Raw genomic sequence first — 24,899 nt, 5'->3', positions numbered from 1 at the left:
TAATTGAAATAAATTGTAAATATATTTATTTTAATCAATTTCCCTATGGAATCTTTCCTTTTTATAAAATTTTTCGTTTAATACTCGCTGAGATTTTCTTTTACTAGTAAAACGTTATCACTTTACTCCTGTAAATAAATAAATCAATATTGTTGGAAAATGGGAGATAATGTAGAAATACGGGGAAATTTTTGTTAAATAAAAATCACAGTGATATCATTTTTAAAAACTCGTATATTATGAATATTTGAAAACATGTGGAGCCTTTATATACCATATATTTACTCGCTCTGTTACTCATACGAACAAATATTTGTTCCATACAGGAAATAAAAAAAAGAGTTCTCTCCAAATAATCAGTTAATGAATTAGAAACTCTGAAAAATGTGGAAATGCCATTAGTTTCCTCGATTTTCCACGAGTTTTTTTTTTTTCGTTTACGACAAATGATCGACTATTTTCGGTATATTACAGTTAACACGAATCACATTATTGTACAATTATTTCATCAGAGCCACTGTACATCGGATGACTATAAACTTTTCATTCACCCGGAATTGTTGTTGGACGTAGCAACGTCTCAATATTATTTAATCTATCCAATAATGCAGCAGTAGAGAATCGATAAACCGGAATAAATTTTCATTATTTTGTGAATATCGTCAAGAGAAAGGGTTGAAGAGAAAAATACACGGATACCTTTTTTGTGGAGATTTAAATTCTCCAACAAAAAGGTCCTATGGAGATTTTTTATAAAATGAATGATTAATGAGATAATTAACTGATTAACAAACTCATATTTCCTTCTACAGAATGATCTTCGACATTTGCGAACTGAATAATGAAAATTATCCCGAATTTTCGATTCTCCACTCCATAAATCATCTCTTTAATCCTTAATCATGAATCAGCAAATGAGGATCGATTGTCGATCATGGATACAAATAAAGCGGTACAGAACGATTCATCAATCAAAGTTGTAAAATTTTTTTCTCTTCATTAAATACAAATTAGGAGGAGAAGGAGGCGGGAGGGCTAATCAATGGGAGAACAAGGAAAGAAATGGGATTTCAAATGAATAATTGCGAATCGAGAGCGAGAGAATTCATCGAGTCATGCAAATATGTGGGAAAAGCAAGGGGAATCATTAATTGGGATAGTTTTTAGACGAATAATCGTTGATGGTGGCACAGAATTTCATCATTTTTCCTCGTTTTTAATGGGGGAACTTCTGTCGACTAGTCGTCAGCTACGTCGGTATCCACATCCTCGTTCAGCATTGAGAATTTGTTGGAAGCAACAAAATTCTGAAATTAATCAAAATTAGTTTCGCGATGAAGGAAATTGACTAATTTGGATTTTTCTTGAAATTTCTTACTGGAGCTTGCTCATCTGAAGCTTTTGGCATTGGCGGCTCCTCCCTGTCTTCACGTTCACGCTCTTTTTCTCTGTCTCTGCGCTCCCTGATAATAAAATAATATATATCAGCATTATAATTATACTTGAAGAATTATTGATGCATGCCCACAAAACTTAATGTGACTCCTTTATTTTCTGGATTATCTCAGCAATAAGGGGGTTTAAAAGATAATTTGAGGGATTTTTTCTTAAAAATTCAATTTTCCACCAATAATATCTGTTTAAAATACAAGTATAGTTTCTCCAAGTTTTGACGTCCAGCCAGAAATAGTTGGAAATCCTCGACAATCATCGAGGTCCTTCGGGTTAACGGTCAACCAGCAGAAAAGCTCTAGCAATTCCCGAAATTAAGTTAATAATCACCGGATAGTCAATGAGTGTAGGTCAATTTCACTCTGATTCTGTCCTAATTTGTTTACGAAAAGAGATCAACCTGCGTAGATCAGACGTTTCGCTTGATACTCTGATATTGCAATTTATGTAATTCAGTTAAACTCAAGTTTATATCTAAGACATGCATTGTATTTAACAATCGATAAATCGTCAAGTGTACATAGTGTAAATCCATAAATGACACTCAAGTTAATAAATCATCAACGCTTGAAGCTAATTTCACGCATGTCATTAACCACATCACCCCGTAAAATCATTAAAAAATTCATGAAGAGTTTAGATTTCCCGAAGGCTCAAAAAACAGAAATTTCCGAGTTCCTCACCAAACAATATCTCTAATTAATATTTTGTACACAAGAAAAACAAAAATAATTTTCTATAAAAAATGCACCAAGAAAAAAGTTTTGCGTCGCGGGTTTTTTCATCTTCTTGTCTCTGCCAAACTTCACGGCGTCAATTTAAATCTCCATTTTTCAATCCACCCCAAAAACCTTGGTCTTCTTTCCACTATTTTTTCTTTCAAATCACTACATAGAACTTTTTGTTAGTGCTATTTTTTACAAAAAAATACTTTTGTTTTCTCCGGCAGATTTCATAGATTTTTTCAAAATCAACGAAGTTTCTGTATTTCATAGATATTGTTGTTTACACTTGAATTTGTAATTCAATTGAAGAGTTGATTTTTTATTCCAATTCTTTGAATGTTTGCAACACATGCAAATACTCTGTTGATAATACTTCAATGTCGTACGTATGTCGCTGCCAACGTCACGAATTTATTCTGGCAGTTTTATAATATGAAAACAGTGAGAATGTGAATATGAACCGTTGCTAGGCGCGTGTTTTCTTCACTATCGATCCGAAAAGTATAAAAGATGAACCATTGAAAAAAGCACAGATGATGTGTGTACTGTAATTAAGGGCAATATTCTAATTCATTGTCCCCCGCTCCAGATAATTATTAAAATTAATTTAGAAGTAGAGGAAGAGGGGGGGGGGTGTATCGTATAAAGATACCCCCCCCCCCCCGACAAGGTGCAACCGGAATCGCGTAGATTAAATAGAATAGGACATTCAGAGTCAAAACTTTCCTTCGCAATGCCCCACTGGACATCTCAATGTCATGAAATATTTGCTCAACATCTTCAATGCCTTAACTATGAAACTCATCGTGTAAAAAAAATTGTACTCTTACTTTTCTGGTGGTCCACGAGAGTCATTGTACCGTCCAGTAGGTCTGGCACTTACTGCCGCTGCTCGAGAGGCTGGTGGGCCTCTGGAGTCACCACGATGATCTCTATCTGTTGACAAATAATAAGATAAAAAAAAATGATTTATTACTGGGCTTGAGGTGGCTTGAAAGTGTGAATGAGCAATCCAGGTGATAGCTCACCAGAACGACCAGACAATTGAGACCGAGGAGCTTGGCGTCTGTCATTGTGCCTACCTCTGTCCACTCGATCCTCGTCTGAACGCCATGTTGATCGGGGCTTATCTTTTTCACGCTCAGAACGTCCATCCTTGAAGAAAAACCACCATTAAATCATTATTTTATAAATCCAGCATAATTGATAAAAAACAACTTAATAGTTCAACAGTGAAATTCTGCACAAAAAAGTCATCTCATATTTCCTTAAGCCTCTTTATTCCAAAAATATTGACGATATTAAAATTCTAGAATCATTTTAAGAATTTTCCGAAGACTTTAAATTGAATTAAAAGTTGATTAATCAATAATTGAATTATCTTTACCCCATTGCGTCTTGTCCAAGCTTGAGGCTTAGATTCTCTGCAAATAAAAAAAAAACATTTCATTAGCAATCAATTAAAACAAAAAAATCTGAATTGAAAGACCGTTCAATGAAAAAAAATTTGTTTTGCAGATTAAAAACTTTCTTACCCTTCCTCTGATTTAGGCTTCTCTGCATGAGTCTTGGCGAGACGTTCCTCGATCTCACGTTCTTTAGCGGCCGTGTCGACCGGTTTAGCAGCTCCAAAGATATTAGCAGCTGGTTTAGACTCTGATTTATCAACAACTTCAGCCTTTACCGCTGGTGCAGGGCTCTCCTCTTCTTTGACAATCGTCTCAATTGGCTTAGTGCGTGGAAGAAGATTCAGAGTAGGTCGTGTACGTGGCTCACTAGCTGGTGCTGTTATACAAAGGTAAAAAAAATTAAAATTTACGTTTTCGTTAACAACATAGCAATATTCTATATTTCATCATCAGATAAAGAATGTGTTGAATCTTAAGACGGAATGTACAGAGATAGGGTAATATTACTGGTTAGAATATTGCTGTACAAAATATTACGGAAAATATTATCATAATATAAAAATATTGCAAAATAGAATATATTTTCATTTTCAACATCGGAGTACAGTACATTTTTTAAGCAAATGATACGCAAATCCCCGTCTGGATTATAAATTTTTTTAGTAAATTCTTCGTGTGGAATTATACCGAAACAACCATCGTGAATCGTAATTAAAAAATCTACTTTAATCGACAAATTTTTCTGAATATATTCTGAAGAACAATTTCGACTAGATTTTTATGCTACGGATATTGTATACTATTATATAATAAGAAAGCACACAAATCCAATGTGTTCGAGACGAGAAATTTAACTAGGGCGCGCGGGGCGGGCATTCGGTCTCATATGACATGGAACCGGGTATGAGATAAGAACGATACGACCATTTGATACTTACTCACTGACAATATACGTGAATAATTTTTGGTAAGTAATATTTTGTCGGTATAAAATTTCACCCAATAGTATCATCGACAAATGATATTTATGACAATACTATTATTGCCCACAATAAATATGGCTATAATATTGTCTTCATAATATTTTTTATAATATTCTGCCCATTAATATTACATTCCTGTGATACCATTTTTATAGCAATACGAAAAATCTTTAATACATGTGGTCTCTAAACCATCAACTCACCCTCATCACGCTCTGAAAATCGTTCTCGATCATTGCGTCGAGGTGGGAATGCCGTCTGCCCCCCAGTGTTAGTTTCCCTCGACCAGTCGCGTTCCTTCTCCTCATTATCTCCACCATATCCCCTGCGTTCCCCATCTCCATATCCCCTACGTTCTCCATCACCAAATCCTCGACGTTCTCCATCCCCATATCCCCTACGTTCCCCATCCCCATATCCCCTACGTTCCCCATCACCAAATCCCCTGCGTTCTCCATCCCCATAACCTCTACGTTCTCCATCACCAAATCCCCTGCGTTCTCCATCACCAAATCCTCGACGTTCTCCATCGCCAAATCCCCTGCGTTCACCTCGAGTATCATCCCTGAAGGTCCTTCTCTCTCCAAAAGCTGAGCTACCACGATCTCCCTCTCTCCAAGCTCCAGGCTTGTTATCGCTCTCGCTTCTTCCCTCCCGATCCTCCCGGTTATCAAAACCCCGAGAGCGAAAACGATCATCACCTCCTGAGGGTGCCTCTCTCGGTGTACTACGCCAGTCACCAGAGGTTCGTTCCGGATCATCATAGCCATCCCGACGATTATCCCTTCCCATTCCCATTCTTCCTCCGCGACGATCGTCATTACTCGAATTGGAGACCTCAATTCTGACACGTCTGGTTTTTATCATGGCGTTGGAGAGATTGAGGGCCTCGATGAGGGAGGTACGACTTTCAAATTCCACATAACCATAGCCACGGGGCTTCGTTGAGTCTTTGGGGAGGCGAACATTCGTTACCTGAGATGAGCAATTTTTTAGAGTTATTGTTGGCACTGATGAGCACAGTTGCACCTGTTTTGCCAGGAAAGCCTTGTATTTGATCAATTTTTCCATTAATTTTGAGATAATTGTCAAAAAATAGCTAGCTATTATTAATCTTTACTTTTATGCCTCGTTTCAGCTCGATCGGTCCTGTAGTTCCTGAGACGAACAACTTTGGTAGATTTAGTTTTTCCTCAATATGTCAAAAACTACTTATGGATTCAATTTTTTCAAAATACCCGTCTCAGTGGGTCCTTTCTAGAGAGATATCGGCGTTTTTACATTTTATCATCATAAACGTGATGAACATCAGAAATTAACAAAAAATAGAGATGCGAGTAGCAACTTTGTACAATTGTAGCTCTCATAACATAAAAGACAAACTATTTTGGATGGGTGTAATTGGCCAAGCGGTTCCAGAGATATTCCACCTTTTGCGTGAATGTCTTTCTTTAAATATCTCATAAACCAATGAACAGATTTCAATTTTTTTTTAATATTCTATACTCAACACTTTGATGAAAAGATGGAATAGTAAATTAAAATTTGATATGATCATAGCTTTTATGATATGAAAGCATCCGAGGTCAGATGAGGGCAATTCGTCGGGTAATTGTTAGAAAATTTATCTTTGTAAACCCCCGGGCAAATGTCAGTATGAGAGCTAACGCACATCGCGAATATTTACCTTTTCATTTTTGAAAGAAAATTGGTGCGCATCCAATCGCAAGCATACTACCAATCAAAGTGGTAAAAATAAAGAAAAAAATAATATATAACGCGTAAGGTATAAGAAGAGAATCGAAAAATCGATCAATTATAGGCTTCCGGCGCCCGGAAGCAAAACAAATGTCAGAGACCTTAGTGTATCTTGAGAGAGGTCATACGATAAAATTCATTTTTTTAAATATCATTATGAATAATCGGAAATTAGAAATTCTCAATGGACTGAATATTGTTTAATTATTATCGACAGTATTATTTGAAGAGCAGTTATCATAGAAGAAATGATTCTCCCATGAAATATTTACCTGCATGTCAGCGAAGAAGTCAATGAGATCGTCCTCGATTACGTCGTAAGGCAGATTTGAGACGTAAGCTACGAAAGGGGGATTGGTAGGGATGTTCTCATCATCACACCCTGGCCCACGAGCTGCTCTGGGGGCAGTTGGAAGCACGATTGGCTCTTTGCTACTGCGCGAGTGATAGCCATCTGGAAATTTGCACGAAATCTGATGAGATATCGGAACGAAAAAGAGGCACAATGAACGAGGAATCTACGTAAAATTACATCTTCATCCTCGTTAACATCTAGTTCTCTAAAAACATTTGAAAATATTCCATAATAATTTCGAAACCTTCTCTTCTAATAAAAGCCCAACCAATAACAAAATTACAATATCTAATGAATCATATCCAAAATGCAAAATTGAATGGCCGCTATTTTTATCCTCTCCGCTGTCAAAAAATTGTTTCTCTCCAAATGACATTCAAAACCCGTTTTTTTTAAAAACCGTGAAATGCTCTTTAACAAGTTATTGCTAATGTCTTGTAATTTTTTATGGTTTTTATAGATTTCTGGGAAACCATGGATCAGATGAACATGAAAAAAAGCGTTTTAGATGTTATCATTATTTAATGTTGAATATTTGAACACAGCTGTTATTGTGACACAAAGATCACTGGGCAACGATTTATTATACTCTGAGAAAGTAGTTCTGATAAGGGACTAATTTATGGCCAGTTGTACTCCACACTCGAGAGCGGTTTTAAGGCAAAAGGTATGGCGATTTTGCAAAAAAAATTGTGCCCAGTAGTGGCTATAAAACTGTTTCTGTTTTTCATTCCTTGAGAAAATTTTCATTTGTTTAATAGTCTCCAGTCCCCGGTCAACGATCCTCTGATAAAGACATTCCTTTCTGGTGTTAACGAAGTATATTTTATGAAGTATTTCGGCGCCTCAAAGAATCTTTTATTTATTCACCTAAACCCATACTCCAATATTCAATGACTCAAAAATGTGCATAGTTGTGCGTCGATTTTTCTCCATTTTTGAGACAATTTTGTTAACTTTTGCAAAAGTTTACCCAAAAACTAGGAAATTTCTTCTATAACGATGAAAATTCGTGAGCCAGTTGAGTTTGTCAGAAATTAATGATGGACTCGAAAAATGAGAGCACATGAACAATAATCCCTTTTAACACCACAACCCATGCATCAACCATAAACGCAATTTTTAGGGATGATGAAATTCCCCATAAAAAGCCATCTGTCCTGTGCCCCTAGCACATTCCCACCCCCCTCCCTGTTACAACTCAAATGTCAAAATGATGTCCAATGGACGACATGCAACACAAACTTCCATTCTGTAGAGTCCTCCCCTGTCTAAAAAAAACTTTTTTCCCCGTTAGTCTGAAAAACTCTTTGGAGATGACGAAATTCTTCATTAAAAAAAAAACGACAAGTTCCCCCTCCTCGTCGGTCGCATGAATCGAAAAACTTCTTTACCAAGATCTTTACAATGAATACATTAAATGATAGGTCTGGAAGAGCAATAACATGTAACATACCGTGTTCATCTTCAACATCATCGGCCCAACTGGTAGACTTGAATGGAATAGTGGGTGCACCTCCATTGCTAGCGAGAAATTCTGTCAATGCGACAGTCTGCATCTTCGCTTTTTTCCCCTTCTTGCCTGTCATCAGAGAATAAAACAGATATACCTTGAAATCCTGATATCTAGATAATCACCACCACCACCACCGGGAGTATATTGAATAGTACAAATGAAATACTGGAAGCATGCCCAACATCTCGAGGAAAGTTTGGTTAGGTCTGGTCAGTGGCACATCGAGATGTTCAACAAATGCACCAAGAGTCCTTCATTCTCTCAAAATTCAATGTATTTTTACTCACGTGAAGCCATTCTGCTGATATAACTTATCAAACAGTCACGTTGATCAGGATCTCCAGAGGAGAGGGTGGTGCAGGTGTACACCACACGACACGATCAAACGTTTCGGGATGAGAGAAACTTTTTTTCTCCGAAGGAGAGAAAAAAACGGATGATTTTAGACTCCAATCTGATGAAAGTTAAAGTTGCTAGATTATTCGCGGAGCTTATGGGAAATTCTGGGGAATTTTTGGCGAAGCCATTGGCTGTGTTTGGGGATTGGTGGCGATGTTGGGACGTGTAATGATTTAGAAGGGCTGATTGGTGAAGTGCAGTGATGAAAATTTGAATATTTTAGTTTGAGATTTTTTAGATGAAACTTTTTAGTCAACGAGGTAAAGTAAGTTTTTTTTGTAAAGGAAAATCACCGTTTATTTACCGGTAAGAAATATTATTATTTTTTTATACGGCCTAGGGAATTATTGGAGAACTTAAAATGTTCCTAGCTAAGTAGACAGTTTGACAGTAGAATATGCAATAGAAAAGAAAACACAAATTTACTTATAAGGAAAAACGAGTTTAATGCAATCAATTTCTAGATATTCCGCATAATTATTTTAGAATAAAAATTTATCTCCCAAATTAGATGTTAAATTAAGCTCATTTTCAATGCCATCCGTTGTAGTGATAAAAGAAAGACCTGGTTTGAATTTGAGGTTAATAACTCAATTTTTAGGCGGGTTAGAGGATGAACACAATTTTTTAATGAAAAATCGAAAAGTAACAATAACTATGGTTTCTGTGAGGTCTCACTTCCCATTTTTCAATTTATTGCGATAGATCCAATGATGACGGAAAAAATGAAAATGAAAAAAACTGACTATCTTGTTTAGTTTTGGAAATATTTTGAAAAAATGATTTATAAGCAAATAACGATTTCTTAAAAATGGCTTGACCCAGTGAGCTGACCAAATAGGATCTTTGGAGCTGACTCTGGGTCCAGAGATACCTACTTCATACCATACTCAACCCTGACCTATACTGACGAAAATTCCATTTTTTTGGATTCCCGACCCTTTACCGACCTACATTTTTTTTAAAACTATATAATTACTTCTGATTAGGAATCCATGCGCAGAGATTTTCAAAAAAATTAGGATTTTTACATTTCCCACAATTTTACATTGTTCCCAAGGAAAATGAAAATTTATTCGCGCGGGGATTGCAGGATTGCAATGCTCCCATTCGGAAGCAAGCATTTTGGATTTTTACATTTTACATTTTACAGTCGCGAAGTGGCCAAACAAGATGAAGCACATCTGACTATTTCCCAGTTTTTTGTGAATATCTCGGAATCTAGGGGAGATGGTAACGTTTTCATTGGAATTTGGTTTATCGAGCAAATCGAGAGCTACAACAAATGTCATGACAAAAATTCCCCTATCTCTCTTAGATTCGGAGATATCGCTCAAAAACTCCACTAAGAGATAAGTCAACTTATCTCATTTTACGGTTTCGTCACTGATTTTAGATCATTTTCTATCGTTCCCAAGCAAAATGACAATTTCTTTGGATCGTAATAGAACCATTGCAAAATATTATAAAGTTAATGAAAGGCAATCAGTTTCTCAAACTTATGATATTCCTCGCTTTCTCAGCATTGGCATGTCAATCGTCATTTTAATGCATGAAATTAATTTCTAATAGAATTTTGTAAATTTCAAATAAACGAGTTTCATCACGGCCAATTTATTGAGTGGAATGATTTTTTTTCACTTATGTCAATAATATCCAAGTTTATTTGTAAGTTCCTTTTCACCGCTCCTTTCGTTTTTCGCGGTAAAATCATGCCCCCCCTCCACGTGACCTCGCTAGAGAAATTCTGGTAAGCATGAATTATTACTAGAGAATAGACGAAAAAAAGGGGGAAGGGGAGGAAGTACGACTACGACGGTGTTTCTTAGTATTCATCCCCTCTCGATAATGTCCCAGAAAGGATAAGATAAATCCCAAGGATTTGATTTTATCGTGAGTTACAAGTGGGTCAAGTAATAGATCATTGGATCCCATGAGTCAATTGAGTCGGCAATTTATCAAGTGATCTCATCGTCTAATTAAATCCAATACCAATTGATATTCCAAAAGCTGATATTTTTTTTGCAATTTCAAGTCGTGAGTCATGGGTCCAAGCACTGATGTCTCGTAATTGTGAGCATTAGACGTGGGTTTAGTTGATAATAGCGATTGTCGATTGGACAGGTGGAATGGCACGTGGAAGCGATAGGTCTTGAGGTACTTACGATATTGTGGAGAATATGAGGATGGACTCTGGTCGGCTGTTGGGGGGTGGACGCACGAGGGGATCCAACGACTTCAGGGTCAACAGATGACTCGATGAAATACAGTGACAAATTACGTGATTTCAACGACTTCGTTGGAATAATCGAGGGAAAGAATATGGGACAGTCTCACAGTGCTGATGGAAGGTACAAGTTGAGGAGACCAAGCTTCAAGCAAATCACTATGGGGAAGAGACGACTTAATAATTCGAAAAATTTGTCACACACTTTTTCCTTTCCACAAGAAGCTATTAAGGTATTCAAACTCTTTCATTAACATCTGATGAGAATAACTAGGAGAATGAGAGGGCAATTTCCAGTAGCTCATCATCGTAAAATGATGTTTGAAAAGTTTGTCCAAGGCTCATCATTTTACCATTTGAAAAATCATTTTTTTAGCATTACGAAAATTTTCTACAAATAATTAGCGGATTAATAATTTTACGTTGACATCATTTGTTGTGAATCCCACGGCGTTGTTTTCTCATATTCAGAGTTCTCACCGAAGTAGACTTCTATGCTAATTCATGCTGTTTTATTCGACTTGACAAAAAATCCGCCATTACCATCGATCAACTGTCTATCCAATGAAAAGAGCCATTTCTATCTCGCCGCTACTCTCTTTAATTTATGCTTAATTTCAGCCTCAACAATTGAATATCAACACAGCTACCGAGGAAGAGCTTATGACACTGCCTGGTATAACCCGAAATATAGCAGTAAATATTGTCAGCCATAGAAGATTAATAGGTAGATTCAATAGAATTGAGGATGTTGCTCTAGTATCCGGTGTTGGTGCCCAAAAATTGGAGAATATTAAATTAGAAGTTTACGTTACATCAGTCAATGGTAGTGGTACGTCCTCGAGGGCCTCAACAACATGGGATTCAATGGGAAATACTGAGAGCCCTGTTGATGTTAATTTGGCGAGTGTTTTTGATTTGCAAACACTACCTGGTGTCGATCAGGTAATTCATCACTCTCCTTTATTTATTTGCGACTCAGTATTCCAGTTGATGGACAATTTTCATCCATTGACTGTCGGTCAATGGCACTGATAAAACAATTTAATGACCCATAATGATCACAAAAAACAAAATTCTTTTCCTTGAAAAAGACAATTTAATTTGACGTTTCTCTCAGTCTAGTTTCTAAGCGATAACTCTAAATCTAAGGAAGATAGCGGAATTTTTATGATAACATTTATTGTAGTACTCAATTGGCTCGAAAAAAGGTCATGATGAACATTTTACGATCTTCCCTAATTTTTGAGATGTTCATGAAAAATCAATCTGTAGCCAAAAATAACTTATTTTGTTTTACTACTTTACTGCTTAATTTATTTACAAAACAAAAATTATATTTCCCATAGTGTCTTGTTCTGTCGATTCCTTCAAACGTTTTCTTACCGAAAGCTCAAAACTTTTAATTTAAAAAACGTCTTTGTTGTGAAAGAATTACGAAAAAAAAAATCCTCTCGATCAGTTGAAGAGAAATCGCTCTACGTCTCAGTAGATTTTTCGATCAATGCACGATGTTGGTAACTGTATGATGATGCGAGTGTCATCGTATTCGTAATTCCCGAGGGGCTAATTAGTCATTCTTCTTTCCTCATGCACGTTCCAAGTTTATTTATAACAATGCATACGGCATTTTGCAGGAATTGGCATCGAGAATTGTTGAGAAACGAACAAAACATGGCTGCTACCACTCTCTCGACGAATTAGCTAAATTACGAGGAATGGGTAAGCATCGTTTTGCCATGCTTAAGCCACATTTGAAGATCAACATGTCGAATGGTTTAGTGATGAGAACCCCCAGTAATGACAGTACATCACCCACGTGGGATATACCTCAGGCATCGAGTACTCCGAGGCTTAATAATATTGGCAGGAAGACTGACCGGATAAATCGAGATGAATTGACGGAGCCAATAGTGTAAATAGTTTTCCTTCTCTAACTTAGTGAATTAATTATTCGAATAAGTTGTAGAAGATATTCTTCCAACTGATCAAAAATTTGGACTAAGTACATTTTTCCTTGAGTCGAAAAATTTGTGGCTGAAAAATTAATGAAAAAATAGTATTTTCCATTAGAAAAATGAAAACTATATATCAAGAAATTTTAAAATTCGTTTCAAAAACAAAGAAAGTTTATTTATAACAAGAATGGGATTTCCGCGTATATACTCTTTCGGGTAGTTATGTGTCTATAAGAGCGTTTGAAATATAGAGGAATGTCACGTGTGGATCCCTTTTTAGTAAAAAAAAAAAAACAAGCCGGCGACCGACGCTACTCGACAGAGTTATGTGACCGATACTTTACGCGTTATTATTGTCTTTTCCTTCATTCCTACCAATTCGATTTCAACAAGGAACAGGTAGATATTCGGGATGTGAGTTAGTTGTGGTACTGACGTTGGCCACGGGCCTGATAAGATATATTTAACCCATTAGTAACATGAACTTCAACAAGACAATAAATTTTGTAACAACCACCCGACGTCTGATGCTTTTATATCATAAAAGCTATGATCATGCCACATTTGAACTTGCGGTCTCAATTTTTTATCAAATTATTGAGTATAGAAAACTGAAATGATTTTCAAAAAATGGAAAAATGGCAATATCTCATGATTTTTGTGTACCCATGAGACGAGTATTTTGAAAAAAAAATCCAAGTCTGTTGCGTGGTTCATGAGGTACTCAAGGAGATACATTCACGCAAAAGGGGTAATATCTTTAGACCCGCTTGACCAATCGCGCCCATCCAGAATAGCAGCCTTTTGTGTTATGAGAGCAACCAGTAACATAAATAAAGATACGAAACACATGGTTTTTCCTCTTTCATCATATTCTCGATAATTCGCAATGGAAATTAGAGAATCGAAAAATCGATCAAATACAAGGCTTCCATTCGGAAGGAGAAAAATGAAAGAAGAATCTAAAAAATATAAGCAATCAATCAATGAAAATGGACTTGCTTGCAACATTAATTAATGAAAAAATAGAATTATCCCCTTATTTACACATTCTACAGGCCAGAAAGCGATGACAACGACAAACACTTCGAGCTCAATACAGGAATATCTGAAAAAGAAATATGGGAGTTACTCAGCATAGCAAGTCCTCGTCCAAGTTTGCGTTTCGACTGCATCCACAGATCATTCGCGAGAAAAACAATGAGAATAGCGTCCTGGAACTTGACGTGCTTCACAGCTGATAAGGCCAGCAATCCAGGTGTCATGGAAGTTGTGTGTCGTACTATTCTTGAAAATCAAATATCTTTGTTGGCACTCCAGGAGGTGAAGAGTGTCGAGGCACTCGATATATTAACCAGTGAACTTAATACACCGACTCTTAAAAGAGTCAGGGATTGGCGTGAGAATAAGAGAAAATGGCAATCGGTGCATCTTGGTGCTGGGCTTGCTGTATTGTGGGATGCTAATTCCAGGATGAACATCACTCTCAGGGAACAGCCACCGGCTACCAAAGTATTTCTTCCTGTTCTTGCCTCTATGATATTCCATGTAAGAATTTTTTTATCAATTGTGTTTTTTTTCTGTCTCCATTATTCACTTTTGCTATTTTTGTAACATTACCTTTTCTTCATTTTTTTACAGATCAATAAAATAGATTTGACTATAATAAACGTCCAGATGCATGGGCCCGACGACATGAAGATAATTGAAAGATTCTTGGACTCCAAAAATTCAATATTTCTCGGTGATTTTTCGTGGACAGACGATGCAACAAACTGCGGTAGTAATAACGTAATCCTAGACACCAATACAGCTGTCAATTCGGACAAGAATTTCTACAAAGACAGGATAATATGGCGTGAGGATTCAACTCAGTTATTCGACACTGGTCTCCATCGAGTGGTGAGACAGGGGCTCATGCACTTGGGGATACCTCAGGGATGGAGATGGGGTGGTCCAGCTTCCGATCATTGTCCAGTTTGGTGTGAAATATTTACAGAACCCAACGAAATGTGATACACTTCCATTTGTCTATCCTCACTCCCTTTCAAAACGGAATTTTATTTTCACCTTCAATTTGTAAGGAAAGGAAAGTTATATTTATAATGGATTTTTATTTTTAATTCCAATTTTTTTAGATTTCTCTGGTTTTATTCGATGAAAAGTGCAATATTCGAATGACTATTTCATGTTGATTATGGATTTTCATTACATATAATGTATTTATACGCCTCGATGAGGTTAAAATTGAATTATTTCTGTGGTGGCGTGGTCGAACAGGGATAAATATGATTTTTTTTTGTATTTAGGCCAAATTAATAACTCATCAGATAAATAATTTGTTGAATTTGGAACTAAAATTGAACATTAATTTCAGATGTTAAGATATTGTAAATAACCTTAAATAATTATATATTGTGTGAAATGTAGATGTGACGATGTAGACCGTGTGCTCGGGAACAGTCCACGATATAATGACCACAACCCATGTGCCAACTCCTCTAGACACAGAATTCCACCACCCAATTCCATCTTGCAACAATTAAGTCAGAATTCAAGTTATTGCTAATTTTCGGAAAATCTGGACAATTCAACAGAAAATTTTCCTGTATTTTGAGATATCGAGATATCCATCAAGGATTAAACCTCGAGATTAGTTAACACACCTCATTCTAGCACGTCACTACAGATATCACCTCACGAGAACGAAAATGAAACAGTATTCCAGAGTATTTTTATGACTTGAAATGTTTAAATGCCAACATTTCATCAATTGACACTAGGAATTATTTACAAAACATCCATCAACAATTTTAAATAGTTAATCGAAGTTTTACATGAAAATATCCTCTAAAATTGAATCCAAAATCTGCAGTGAAAAACAGTGGTTATATTTTTTGTCCTCCAAAATAAGGAAAAAAAAAACGAATTCCAGATGATTAAACATCCAATTTTCGATGATCCTATATTTTTTTTAAATAAAGGGATCGGATACTTTATAAAGCTGCAGATGAGCAAATGTACATAGTCTTTGCAGTTGCCAACAGATCATGTATCAATCAAATTATGATTAATTTTACAACTTTTCAATCGAATAACTCGCAGATCCTGACTTCCTCGAATTATGGTACAAGTATTTCAATTATAATAATGATATTATTAACAATCCAAATGAATTCCTCCCTCGACTTTGGTAGATTTAATGAACCATTAGATGAAATCAATGTTGCTTACCAATGGCCTCACCACGTACTCAATACGAATAAATATAAAAAACAAGAGAGAGACATTTAACATGTAGCAGTATTCTTCTTTTTTCGTCTCAATGGATAAAAAAGAAGAATAAAGACTGACTATTTCGATTGTAACGAATGACAACAATGCGATGCTGGTATGTCGTATTAATGAAACTGTATTATAATGTAAAATACAAATGAAATATTTTCCTATTTGTCTCTTCTATTGAACCCCGCAGATTCATCGAATAAAACTCTGATTTATTTTTAAATTTCTTTTAATCTCGTTATTTCTTCATATGCAAAGTGTTTTTTTTTACATTTAATGTACATTATTTACATTGTGGGGTTTTCTTTCTTTTACTATACAGAATAGAAAAATATATAATGGGGAATCCCTGTAAATGGTGCTTTACTCAGCAATACCGAAAAGAAAGACCGTCCAACATCAGTTGTCTTCAAATGGAATCTTTGTTCGACTGGATTATTCAACATGAAAGGAGACGATCCGAACTGTCAATGGTAAATTTCATTCGTTGGTTACGTGTGTCGGTGTATCACTTTCCATTCCTTCAATTCCACCAGGTAGGATTATCTCCGTTTGTTCAGTCTCTTTGTGCAGGGCTATGATTATTTTGTCGTCCGTTGATGATTGACTGTCGGATGAGCCTTCTTGCGTGGAGGTTGCCGCTTCCTGTGAGATGATACAAAAATTTTGATTAAAAAAATTGTTTAGGGGATTCCCAGAATAAGAATTATTGGAATACAATTACGGAACGTTCGGTAAAAATGTAAACAAAAATAATTCATTGTTTTTGACAGTTTTCAAAGACCACTACCGGTCAAAGCAGTCAAATAGTGAAAAAATTTCGAGTCTTTTTCAATAGTGCCAACGGAATAATTCATTGAAGTAACGAAATATGTCGAAACTCTTAAAGAATTGCGTGATTAAAATGTGCTTCAATCGTGGATTCTGAGGGCTCTAACGATGAACCTCAGGGTTCGATCGAGAAGCAAAATAACACGTTCAAGAGAATGTTAAAAATACCTGTGTTAACTTTATGTGATGAAATGACCGATAAACAAATATCTAACCAGCGGCGTCTATCTTTCAAATATTAAAAATCGACTCACCGTACTCCGAATCTTGGTGTGGGTCTTAATATGCTTCGTGAGATGATCAGATCTCATGAATTTTTTAGTGCACTCAGGACACTGAAACCTCTTCTCCCCAGTATGCGTTCTCCTGTGTCTCTGCAATTCATCAGATCTCGTGAATTTTTTACCACAGAATATCCAACTGCACACAAATGGCCTCTCTCCGGTGTGCCACCTCAGATGTGCCCGCAAATGACTCGTTTTTCCATAAACTTTATTACATCCAGCAATATGACAAACATGCTGTCTCTTATGGGTCATGTCCCTGTTCCTCTCTCCATCGCTGCAATTAGGACAGTTGCAGGCAACTCTCTTCCTGTGTTGCTTCGTTCCATCCTCATTAGTGGTACCAGTTGTTCCAGTGTTCACTTGTTGCTGAATGGGCTGTTGGGGTTGTGCTTGTTGAGTCTGTGCAGCAGACTGTGCAGCTAACGCCCCATTTGACTGAATAGTCTGGAGTATCTGCCACTTTGGTGGATCCACACTGTCAAGATGCACAGCTGGTGTGACAATTTGATTGCCAGGGGCTGTTGGTAATGTCTGGACAGCTGGTTGAAGTGCACTGGCTGGTATCACTTGAACATTACCCAATCCTGGAATATTCTGAACGGGAATTGACTGGAGAAAACCGTTGGGTGTACCAGGTTGGAGTTGCATTATACCACCATTACCAACATTCAAACCCCTCATCATTCCCCCTGCCTGTTGGGCGGTGATATTTGTCAGGGCTGAGGCTGATATCAGAGTCAACTGTTGGCCTTGTGCACCAGCTATTGTTATCGGTTGGATTGACTGCTGAGCTGCCTGAGCTGCTGGAATATGAATGACCTGGCCTGCTGCTAACTGATTGGCGTCGATGCTGAATTTCAAGTCTCTATCTGGCTCCGCTGTTGGCAAATTGGTAACATCAATTTTCTGGCCCTCCTTTGTCGTGATTGAGGCTAAGGGCCGACCTAGCGAACCTAGCCCGACCACTTGAACGTTACTGGGCGCTGACATTGAGGCTGACGTTGTCCACGTTGCACTTGAGGTGGGTGTCGATGCGACTGCTACTTGCTGGGCTTGTTGGACTTGTTGGGCGGCGGCCTGCGCTTGAGCTGCTGCTGCTGCTTGAGCCTGGGCTTGAGCTTGGGCTTGCGCTGCTGCTTGGGCTTGCGCTTGGGCGGCTGCTTGGGCGTGAGCTTGGGCCTGGGCTTGGGCCTGTGCCTGGGCATGAGCCTGGGCGTGAGCTTGCTGCTGTTGGGCTACCTGTTGACTCTTTCATGAGGGATTATTAATGTGGGGACACGATGTCTTATTCTGTAGATAATTACTAAAGTGGGGTAAGCACGTTTAGCAAGAAATCGAAACAATGCTTCGAAATTTCGCTCTGTATAGTTTTTTCTCGTACTCTTGCATTTTGCACCCGTCCCTTCCTTCAATGCAATTATCCTGCTTTACCAATTCACTACAGAATCATTTTCTTTCAAGAGCAGTTTAACGTCCCAATCGAACCGGTTTTGGAATAGAAGTCAACAATGTCCGTGAGATTGTTCAACTGATCATTAGATTTTCAAGTATACGATTTACGAATATTTTTATCATACAACAAATTCGGTAGCAAAGTGGTAAAACGAGATAAATTGACTTATTTGTGAGTCTAGTTTTTGGGCAATAACTCTGAATCTAAGAGAAATACCGGAATTTTTGTTATAACATTTACTGTACTACTCGATAGTATTCGAATTTTCGCTATTTTTCCTAGATTTAGATATATTCATAAAAAAATAATCAATCATCAAAGATCATCTATCTCGTTTTATCACTTCGCTACTGAATTCTAAAAAAAACTTCAAAAAATTCGAAAAAATTTTTGCTCGACAAAATCTACTTTTCATGCCCACATAAAATTTCATATTGCAATTCCCACGAAAATATTGAATTAAATCAATTTAATTATGTAATTAATCAAATGAATTGAATCCATTTTTTTACCTGTAGTCCTTGCAGCTGTGGTAAATTAGCTATTTGAACCTGTTGAATTTGACCATTTGGTGTGATGATCTGCGCCATTTGAGGTATTTGCTACAGAACATTTTCAAGGAGACATTATAAAATCCATTTTTTTTTTAATGTTAAGATAAAAAACATTTTCAAATGAAAAGAAATAAAAACCTCACGCTGTGGACTTTACCTGAGCTATCTGTGGTATCATCTGTGCAGCTCCCATATTGAAGACATTGGACAGCGCTTGGATAGGAAAATGAACAGTCTGATAGATAGTCTGTCCATTATTGGCAGTGACAGGCACCTGAACAGGAACAGTTTGTTGAACATGCTGCATTGGAAATTGGAGTGGCCTCACTTGAACACTTTGTCCTGGAACATCAAAAGTTGCCTTGGAGTCTGCTCCATGAGGATTGCAGGCGTTGAAGGCCAGTGGTTAATGAAAGCAGTGGGTGCATTAGATTATTTATAACACGGTCCAATAAAATTTCGAGTACCCTCATCCCCAGACGTGAAATTCATCTCATCAGAAAGTTGTTTTATGTCAAATCTATCTTTCAATTTCCCGGCGATGCGATCGTTGCAAAAAAAAACATTAATTTGTAGAGTTCATAACTATTCGACGCTTGAATCACCTCAATTATCTGAATATTTATACTTCTCCGCTTTTTTCATTTACTAGCAAATTATATTTAATACATAATTTCCAGGTTAATGGCCTTTGGACGATGGCCAATCACAATAAATTGATGGTGAGATTTCGAATGGTTCTTACGAAATGTTTTTTCTATTAATTTATGCGTATTGTGTAGAGTTTATCAATGAATTTTTCACAATATTACTATCGAACTTATATGAAATTATAATTATTTATTCTATAATTTTGAGGAAACTACACTTACTCCATTATTTATTTTTCACAATGTCACCGCGCTAACATACTTTTTTAAGATAAAACATAAAAATTGGAATATATCGACCACATTGGTACGAATGGCTCTACATATTTTGATTGATTGAAACAGTGTACACCGAAACGAATATTCTGAGAGGTGAAAATTAAAAATCGGTTTGATAATTTTTGAGATGTTTGGGAAGACTGGTTTAGAATAAAATGGAAATTTATGAAAAACTGCTGGACCAATCAAGCTGAATTTTGGCGCAGACTTAGTCCTTAGTGCCCTATGATTTAACGAAATTCGCTTTCTGGGAATCATTTCAGCCGTTTATCGCTTTAATTTATCGCATAAAAGAGTGAGCCAAATTGACCATGCGCACATACCCACATGTTGCTCACATTTTCTATGTTTACATTTCAAACCATTCTACATCATTTACAAGCAAAATCTAAAAATCTGTAAATCGGACGACTATAAAGCCTCCATTCGGAAACAAAAATGCGAAGATTTTTGTCTTCATTGACAAATAATTACCCAAATTGAGTTCTTTAATCATTCGTACTAAATTGATGAAGAAGATAATAAAAGTTCCATATGCATATGAAAAGTAATGGAATAAGGAGAAAGACCGCATAACAGTTCGTTGCTGTGAAAGGTGGATTAATGTTTTATATAATTTACATACAAATATTTTTTCTCCAATTAACGAATCTATCATTGATCTCACTTCCTTTTCCTTTACTTTTTACTGAATTTCATGTCTCAGTATACCGGCGTCAAAATTTTATTGGACTATGTAATGTGAAAAGGGGATGGAAATTGCAGCAAAAAGCTTACGATAAAAAATATGTAACAAACCTGTTGGCAACTGAACTGTTTGCCCACCGATATTCTGAATAATAGAGGTGGGGAAGACACTTGGGGCCCTGATCAGAGAGACAGGCTGTGGAGTGATAAGGGTTTGGCCATTGGCCAGTTGAACCTGCTGAGAGGCCAGCTGTACTTGTTGGCCACCTGCTGTAGTGAACTGCATTGGCTGGGACTGATGGTGACCACCAACCCCTGACATTGCTGACGAAGGAATAAAGAGGGCTTCTTGGCCATCGATGTTCACTGTTTGCATCTGGGGTATTACACTGTAGCTCAACTGTTGAGCTTGCGATGCTGCCTGTTGGCTCTGTTGTTGATTCTGGGCTTGTTGGGTCACCTGTTGCTGCTGCTGTTGTTGCTGTTGTTGTTGTTGCTGTTGTTGTTGTTGTTGTTGCTGCTGCTGCTGTTGTTGCTGCTGCTGCTGCGCTTGTCCCTGATTAGCCGCCAGTTGGGAATTCTACCGAAGGGCGATCGTATTTTGTGACAGTTTAGTTTAATATACTTAAGTCCTTATCACATTAAATTACAATTCAAATCTTTGATGCTTTAATTTTCAGTAGTTTCGATGTTTTCAAATATAATCTGCTCAAATATTTACAATTTTGCTCTCCCTTGAATGGGACTACGGGATGAACAAAATAATAATTTTTCCATTTTACTTTTTTCAGACATTCTAGCAAGTCGCTAAGGACTAGATATCGAGATTGAAATTTAAAGTTCCAAAGAATAAACAATTAAATCAGTGGCCAAGTGGTAAAACCGAGCAATTTTTTTCTTTGCTGCATATCCATTTGTTTCATAGAAGTATTTATTATTGTGTCAATATTAAAAGTTCTCCAATCAAATCACTATTAGGCAACCTTCAGTGGGTTTCAATTATGTTAACTATATTGTTCTAGAACACGATCATATTACTTATTAGCTTTAGTGAACTCCTTCAATAATTATAAAGATTAAAAAAATTCATCGAAATTATTTCATCTAGGAAAGTAGAAATTTAGACAAAAGAAAAATCATTAACGGATTTTATTTAAGATTCTGTACAACATAGTCATCACCAAGAGCAATAAAATTGTCATCTTCGAAATCTATTAAACTCCTGTGAGAATGACTCACTTCCAAAAATGTAATTTTGCAGAAATAAATACTTCTTTCAAGTCAATGAATATTTGGCAAAAATATATTTTTTTCCTCGTGTATTAATTAGTTTTTGATGAATATCTCGGAATTTAGGGAAAATAAGGAAAACTTTATCATTATTTTTTGCGTGGAGGGCATTGAGTAAGCAAATCTCGGGGCTATCTCTGTTTCGGAAATTCGGAGTTATAACTCAAAAATTAGACTCAGAAATAAGTCAATTTATCTCGTTCTATCATTTTGTCACTCCAATCATGATTAAAACATCTGGACAAGAATTTGATTGGAGAAAGAAGGTCCAAAAATGTGGATACTCTTGACGAAGGTATAAACAATTTTTCCTAAAAAAAAATTACCTGAAGAAATTGCTGTGGAATCCCCTGAACTGTGATAGTTTGTGTCCTTTGCTGATCATGCTGCTGTTGCTGTGCCATGGGGACAAAATTCTGAAGTTGCTGAAGAGTGATGACTTGCGGCTGACCATGATGTTGTTGGAGATTCTGCTCGTGATGATTCTGTGCGGCCTGTTGCTGTTGTGCCTGCAATTGCTGAAGTACATTAGCCGTGACAAATCGTATCTGTGGCTGAGTGACTTGCTGATCCATCTGCTCCTGGCCCTCCTGCGACTGCGACTGGTTTTGTAAATCATCGTGACCCTCCTCAAGAACCTCTTGCTGAACAACGAAAACACCAGATACTTTCACATATACATCTACATTACGTGCAGCAACATACAGTTATGTATACTCCGTGCATATGACGGATCACTCCATCTTGATAATGAATCAAAAAAAAATATATCATCAGCCTCTCACCATGACTGAGCAATGAGTGTCGACGAAATGATCAAGTGGAAGGTCTTTTGACTCAAAAAAAAAAAAAAAACAAAATCTCGATCTATTCCTGAGGGAATCGCGTCGTCGCCAGCCCCAAGCCCACACACCCACACGCCTCCATCAATTCCCACTGATCACTTCACAATCCAACGTTGAAATGCATAAATTCACGAAATACAATCCCCCTCCCTCCCGCCCACTCGCCAAAATAACGATAACTCTGATAACCAAGGGGGTTTATACTAGTGAATCGCACGTGCGAGGGGAGTTTTGATGTTGGAATAGTTGTTGTTCCGCCAGTGGTGGCGACAAAGAAGGCCCTCCTTGAGGACCCAAAATGAGGAACGCCTCTCTACGCCCCTGTACGAGCCCCACCCGCTCCAACACGTACAGACTATCGTCCAATTCTCCAATTCGTGTGTTCAATCACTCACACCTATTCAGAAACGACCCTCGGCCCCGCACTATTCAGTTGTCGTACGTTACCAGGGCGAAGGGGGGGTTGGAGGGGAGAATAGACGCGAAATAACGACGCGCGCCACACCCGCCCACTCGACAAACCCGTCTACACAGTTGCTATCAACAACCCTGCGCCTGTTACCCCCCACCCCCTGACCCCCTAGGCCCCTTGATGTTACTATACTAAAGTCAGCGTAAGTTTTAACATCGGGTATAACCCGAAGTCTCCCCCCTCCCTTCTTCGCGCATGCGTAATTTCAGGATATTACCGCGTTACCCACATGAAGGGAGAAGGGAGGGGAGACTTCGGGTTATACCCGATGTTAAAACTTATGCTGACTTTAGAATACCTTCGCATTATTTCACTAATACATACAATAGTCAGGCGTCGGTAACATTGAGAGCACCCGCGGAAGGCTTTCCGCGGCCTCAGCCTCCACCCACTTTTCACTTTGGACTCCACCTAACGCGGGAGACACGTGCTGGGCTCACCCGAAATTACATCGTCGAGTAAAAAATTATTTCCCATGTTTTTTTTTTTTATTATTTGAGGTTACGTACCTTTAGCTTCATGGAAGTCATACCGCAAGAGCCGAAATTTTCATTTAACAATCGATTATTTCCAAAATATTTTCTCTCCAGTCGTCATTCCATTTCCAAAAATCGAAATGAGCAAACAAGGTGCGATAAAAACACGAAACAATTTTACTTCACTTGCATTTGGTTTTTTTTTTTGTCGTACTTGATTTAATTTTTTGGTCAACACAGATTCTGAACACAATCGGATGCCGATCGATATAGATCGATTATATCGCGATTTATGGGTAAATAGTGGTATTTAAAATTTTGTGATTCCCTCCAAAATGAAGGAGAATCATTGGGAGGTGGAGATATCAAATCTTGATTGTGTATTCTCGTGTATTTCACAAGAGTCAAGCATTTGCGCACGCTTTCTGGGACTACACTCGAGAATGCCAGAGTGGGTAACTGCGTCGCCTCCAAAATACCTTTTCCTTGTTTGTGCAGTGTGTGTGTGAGTGTTGTGTGTATGTGGTGATTGTTGGTGAGATTGAACACAGTGGTGTTGTGCTATCTATAGGTTTGAGGGGGGAGATGATGGTGAGCGGGATTGGTGGACGAGTGCCGGCCCGTTTTACGGACTAAGCAGTGGTGACAGGGGCGTACGCCTCTGGGTCTGGGTACTGGAGATAACTGGACGCCCTGATTCTTGGACGGGCATGACGCCCACCCTGAGAGTACTCTTGCATGGCTTTAGGGGACTGATCTGATAGTTTATTTAACTATTTGCACTTTGTCCTTTTTTCGAATCTAGATTTTTTTAGGGGTCATGTTTCTGTGTGATTTTGGCACAAAAATGAGGAGATGAAGATGTGAGATTTTTGGATGATGTCTTTACAGCTTGTAATTAGGGGAAATACGGGAAGGGAGGAGCCTGACACCCGCCCTCTTAGTTTTTTTATCAGTATGTGGAGACACTAGAGACAATGCAATGAGATGCATCAAGGGAGGAACATG

At 37.5% G+C, this 24,899-nt stretch overlaps 3 protein-coding genes across 9 annotated transcripts; 1 reads left to right on the top strand and 2 right to left on the bottom strand.

Annotated features, from left to right (window-relative positions):
* Positions 1-216: 216 nt before the first annotated feature.
* LOC135162231 (eukaryotic translation initiation factor 4B) lies at positions 217-8,650 on the bottom strand. Of its 2 annotated transcripts, none has more exons than XM_064120465.1 (10): positions 8,486-8,650; positions 8,139-8,264; positions 6,600-6,781; positions 4,773-5,544; positions 3,713-3,962; positions 3,565-3,601; positions 3,206-3,332; positions 3,008-3,113; positions 1,379-1,463; positions 217-1,307 (listed from the first exon to the last, which is right to left on the bottom strand). In XM_064120465.1, the coding sequence occupies exons 1-10, from the start codon at positions 8,493-8,495 to the stop codon at positions 1,239-1,241; spliced, it is 1,764 nt and encodes a 587-aa protein (XP_063976535.1). In that variant the 5' UTR covers positions 8,496-8,650; the 3' UTR covers positions 217-1,238. The 2 variants fall into 2 exon arrangements, with proteins under 2 accessions (XP_063976535.1, XP_063976536.1); XM_064120466.1 differs by having other exon boundaries at positions 3,260-3,332; positions 8,486-8,649.
* A 1,710-nt stretch (positions 8,651-10,360) lies between these two features.
* Positions 10,361-16,290, top strand: LOC135162232 (endonuclease/exonuclease/phosphatase family domain-containing protein 1-like). 3 transcript variants are annotated; one of them, XM_064120467.1, is made up of 6 exons: positions 10,361-10,490; positions 10,722-11,057; positions 11,446-11,769; positions 12,462-12,739; positions 13,841-14,330; positions 14,424-16,290. In XM_064120467.1, the coding sequence occupies exons 2-6, from the start codon at positions 10,857-10,859 to the stop codon at positions 14,796-14,798; spliced, it is 1,668 nt and encodes a 555-aa protein (XP_063976537.1). In that variant the 5' UTR covers positions 10,361-10,490; positions 10,722-10,856; the 3' UTR covers positions 14,799-16,290. The 3 variants fall into 3 exon arrangements, with proteins under 3 accessions (XP_063976537.1, XP_063976538.1, XP_063976539.1); XM_064120468.1 differs by having other exon boundaries at positions 10,381-10,501; XM_064120469.1 differs by lacking the exon at positions 10,361-10,490 and adding an exon at positions 10,522-10,634.
* LOC135162230 (transcription factor Sp4-like) lies at positions 16,279-24,345 on the bottom strand. Of its 4 annotated transcripts, none has more exons than XM_064120461.1 (7): positions 23,925-24,345; positions 22,425-22,742; positions 20,920-21,388; positions 19,350-19,561; positions 19,151-19,240; positions 17,153-18,433; positions 16,279-16,712 (listed from the first exon to the last, which is right to left on the bottom strand). In XM_064120461.1, the coding sequence occupies exons 1-7, from the start codon at positions 23,943-23,945 to the stop codon at positions 16,548-16,550; spliced, it is 2,556 nt and encodes an 851-aa protein (XP_063976531.1). In that variant the 5' UTR covers positions 23,946-24,345; the 3' UTR covers positions 16,279-16,547. The 4 variants fall into 4 exon arrangements, with proteins under 4 accessions (XP_063976531.1, XP_063976532.1, XP_063976534.1 ...); XM_064120462.1 differs by having other exon boundaries at positions 17,153-18,424; XM_064120464.1 differs by having other exon boundaries at positions 19,350-19,534; positions 23,925-24,344.
* Between the last annotated feature and the right edge of the window lie 554 nt (positions 24,346-24,899).

The sequence above is a fragment of the Diachasmimorpha longicaudata genome, chromosome 5 (assembly GCF_034640455.1).
Source record: "Diachasmimorpha longicaudata isolate KC_UGA_2023 chromosome 5, iyDiaLong2, whole genome shotgun sequence".
NCBI classification, from domain to species: Eukaryota; Metazoa; Arthropoda; class Insecta; order Hymenoptera; family Braconidae; genus Diachasmimorpha; species Diachasmimorpha longicaudata.
This window is presented reverse-complemented; position numbering and strand designations above follow the sequence as displayed.

What these genes read in the sequence shown, in the direction of transcription:
- LOC135162231 (XM_064120465.1), bottom strand. An exon ending in ATTTTCAGAGCGTGATGAGG is followed by an intron (nt 3,963 to 4,772) that starts GTGAGTTGATGG and finishes TTTGTATAACAG; the next exon opens with CACCAGCTAGTGAGCCACGT. An exon ending in TCAATTGTCTGGTCGTTCTG is followed by an intron (nt 3,114 to 3,205) that starts GTGAGCTATCAC and finishes ATTTGTCAACAG; the next exon opens with ATAGAGATCATCGTGGTGAC.
- LOC135162232 (XM_064120467.1), top strand. Translation starts at nt 10,857, where the DNA reads ATGAAATACAGTGACAAATTACGTGATTTCAACGACTTCGTTGGAATA. An exon ending in TTCCACAAGAAGCTATTAAG is followed by an intron (nt 11,058 to 11,445) that starts GTATTCAAACTC and finishes GCTTAATTTCAG; the next exon opens with CCTCAACAATTGAATATCAA. An exon ending in CACTACCTGGTGTCGATCAG is followed by an intron (nt 11,770 to 12,461) that starts GTAATTCATCAC and finishes GGCATTTTGCAG; the next exon opens with GAATTGGCATCGAGAATTGT.
- LOC135162230 (XM_064120461.1), bottom strand. Translation starts at nt 23,945, where the DNA reads ATGACTTCCATGAAGCTAAAG. An exon ending in TGACTTCCATGAAGCTAAAG is followed by an intron (nt 22,743 to 23,924) that starts GTACGTAACCTC and finishes TTCGTTGTTCAG; the next exon opens with CAAGAGGTTCTTGAGGAGGG. An exon ending in TGATACCACAGATAGCTCAG is followed by an intron (nt 19,241 to 19,349) that starts GTAAAGTCCACA and finishes AATGTTCTGTAG; the next exon opens with CAAATACCTCAAATGGCGCA.